The sequence below is a fragment of the Babylonia areolata genome, chromosome 22 (genome assembly GCF_041734735.1).
Source record: "Babylonia areolata isolate BAREFJ2019XMU chromosome 22, ASM4173473v1, whole genome shotgun sequence".
NCBI classification, from domain to species: Eukaryota; Metazoa; Mollusca; class Gastropoda; order Neogastropoda; family Buccinidae; genus Babylonia; species Babylonia areolata.
Window position 1 is genome coordinate 42,707,632 of NC_134897.1, and position 2,500 is coordinate 42,710,131.

The 2,500-nt window shown below is 46.7% G+C and overlaps 1 protein-coding gene across 1 annotated transcript in view; it reads left to right on the forward strand.

Annotated features, from left to right (window-relative positions):
• Positions 1-2,500, forward strand: part of LOC143297039 (pancreatic lipase-related protein 2-like) — an 11,655-nt gene that overhangs the window by 8,805 nt on the left and 350 nt on the right. The window contains exon 5 of the mRNA XM_076609205.1: positions 672-779. Coding sequence (XP_076465320.1) covers positions 672-779 — 108 coding nt within the window. The remainder of the gene's footprint in view (positions 1-671; positions 780-2,500) is intronic.

Genomic DNA, 2,500 nt, shown 5'->3' on the forward strand with positions numbered 1-2,500 from the left:
ACTCCAACTTCTCCGCCACCCGCCAGTTTGTTCATGTCCAGTCCACCTCCCTACCTTACTCCAACTTCTCCGCCACCCGCCAGTTTGTTCATGTCCAGTCCACCTCCCTACCTTACTCCAACTTCTCCGCCACCCGCCAGTTTGTTCATGTCCAGTCCACCTCCCTACCTTACTCCAACTTCTCCACCACCCGCCAGTTTGTTCATGTCCAGTCCACCTCCCTACCTTACTCCAACTTCTCCACCACCCGCCAGTTTGTTCATGTCCAGTCTACCTCCCTACCTTACTCCAACTTCTCCACCACCCGACAAGAGGTTTGGGATGTTCAGAGTGTGATCATGGGTACAGTACCATCGCGTTCCTGCTTCCTGCCCCTCACGTGTAGTGCAGCATTGTGTTTTGTTACCCCACCACCCGATACGAGACGATCACGCAGAAATCATGGGTGTGTAGCAGTGCTAGGTTCCATCTGTGTTTCTGTGCCAGGTTCCATCGTGTTTCTGTGCTAGGTTCCATCGTGATTCTGTACAAGGTTCCATCGTGTTTCCGTGCTAGGTTCCATCGTGTTTCTGTGCTAGGTTCCATCGTGTTTCTGTGCTAGGTTCCATCGTGTTTTTGTGCCAGGTTCCATCGTGTTTCTGTGCTAGGTTCCATCGTGTTTCTGTGTGCAGGACTGGACCCGGCTGCCCCGCTGTTTGAGGTACACAGTGCTGCCCACAAACTGGACCCCAGCGACGCCATCTTTGTTGATGTCATCCACACTGACGCCAAGAGCGGAGGTGAGTGGAGATTTGTGTGCTGATTTGTGTGTGTGAAAGAACGTTCGTTGTTGTCAGCTAGTGCGTATCTTTCAATGTAACGTATTGCCTGTGTGCTATACTGTACATAATTGCAGTGATTTCCCACCCACCCTCTCCTCTCTCTCTGTGGCATGCACAGACGCACGCAAACGCGCACTCAGTTTCTCTCTCTCTCTCTCTCTCTCACATTCCCACACGCGCGCATACCATTGTCACAACTGACACTCTCATTCTTCATCCTTGTTTAAACATTTAATATGAAGTGGTTTTCCGTAACATGCTATGGTAATGTTTTACAATGTTTTGCGTCACGAGAATTTTGTGTGTGACGTTTTATTTTTTGGGTGTGTGACGTGTTGATTTTGGAGAATGACGAGGACCAACTGAACTGGGAGGATGAACGGGGAATTCTTGGACAATGTGTGGCGCTGCGAATTGCCGTGTTCATTCTGTATGTGTGAGAAACGGAAACTCCTCCATCCACCTTGAACATATTTGAATGGAGACTTGAATGCGTGGATTTCTGGTTGCAGTGAATCTGCTGGCATATGACCCTATCTGCTGGCGTTGTGCATAATAATTATGAGCCTGTTCGTTGTTACTTCTTCCGTCGTCATAGTGTTTTTTGCCGTCTGATGATCGCGTGGGCTGTTTTCGGAAGGGGCGTCAGTCTTGGACAGTGTGCGCGTCAGTTTTGTTGAGCAGCTGGTCGTTGAGGTGCTTGTCATTCGCGTGGAACGTGTCAACTGGTGGATGTGTTTCGTGCTCTGGATCACGTTATGTCTGGTGAGTTTGGGAGTGGACTTGATTTGACCCTTCATGTTCCGTCCTTTGGATGTCGTTCGCGTCGGACTACCGTGTTTGTTGCTTGACATATGACACGTGCCTTGTGAACGTCTTCACTTCTGAACTGAAAACGACGTAAACCCAACGGATCATCAGCTGGATAAAAGATTCATACTCGACTTGGCTAGAACAACGTTTGAGGCCCCGTTACAAGAGGCCTGTTTGTCGTTCTGTGGATAAGAACTATGTATGCTTGGCTGGCGTATGGAGCAATACAGTTAGTGTCTTAATCAACCTCATAACATTCTGGTGAAAACAAAGTGAGCAATTTTTTCCTGTGACAATCAAGTCGATTTTTGAAGGAGTTGATGGAAGGAGCAGTTACGACGTTGTCAGGCAAACTATTCCAGAAAGAAACAACCCTGTTTGAGAAAAAAAACCCCGGTCTTCTGATGTTGAGCCTGTGTCGGTTTTTCTGGAGTTTTAAGGCTGTGCCCTTGCAGGTCTCTTCCGCAGGCAAGCTCAAACTTTGGCAGTTTGATATCGTAACAGTCCAGGCGGTATTTGTATACCTTAATCATATCCCCTTGACGGCGTTCATGTTCTATAGTTGGCTGTCTGAGACATTGTGCGGACTGTTTTCTTCTTCTTCTTTTTTGTTTGTTTAGTTAAATCTTAAGTGTACCGAGTGTCTAGATATATCAGTGTTTTTTTCATATTGACATATGTTCAATATATATATATATATATATATAAAACTTTTCATTCTTACATTCTGTGTGTTGTGTTGTCTGGGCATTAGATTTGGGTAGGGTGTGGGGGTTCTGGTCCGCCTCTCTTATAGAGGACGTGACAGCCGTTCACTTCAAATCAAATGTTTACGCTATGGTTTACCTCTGGCACAAATGTTAAAA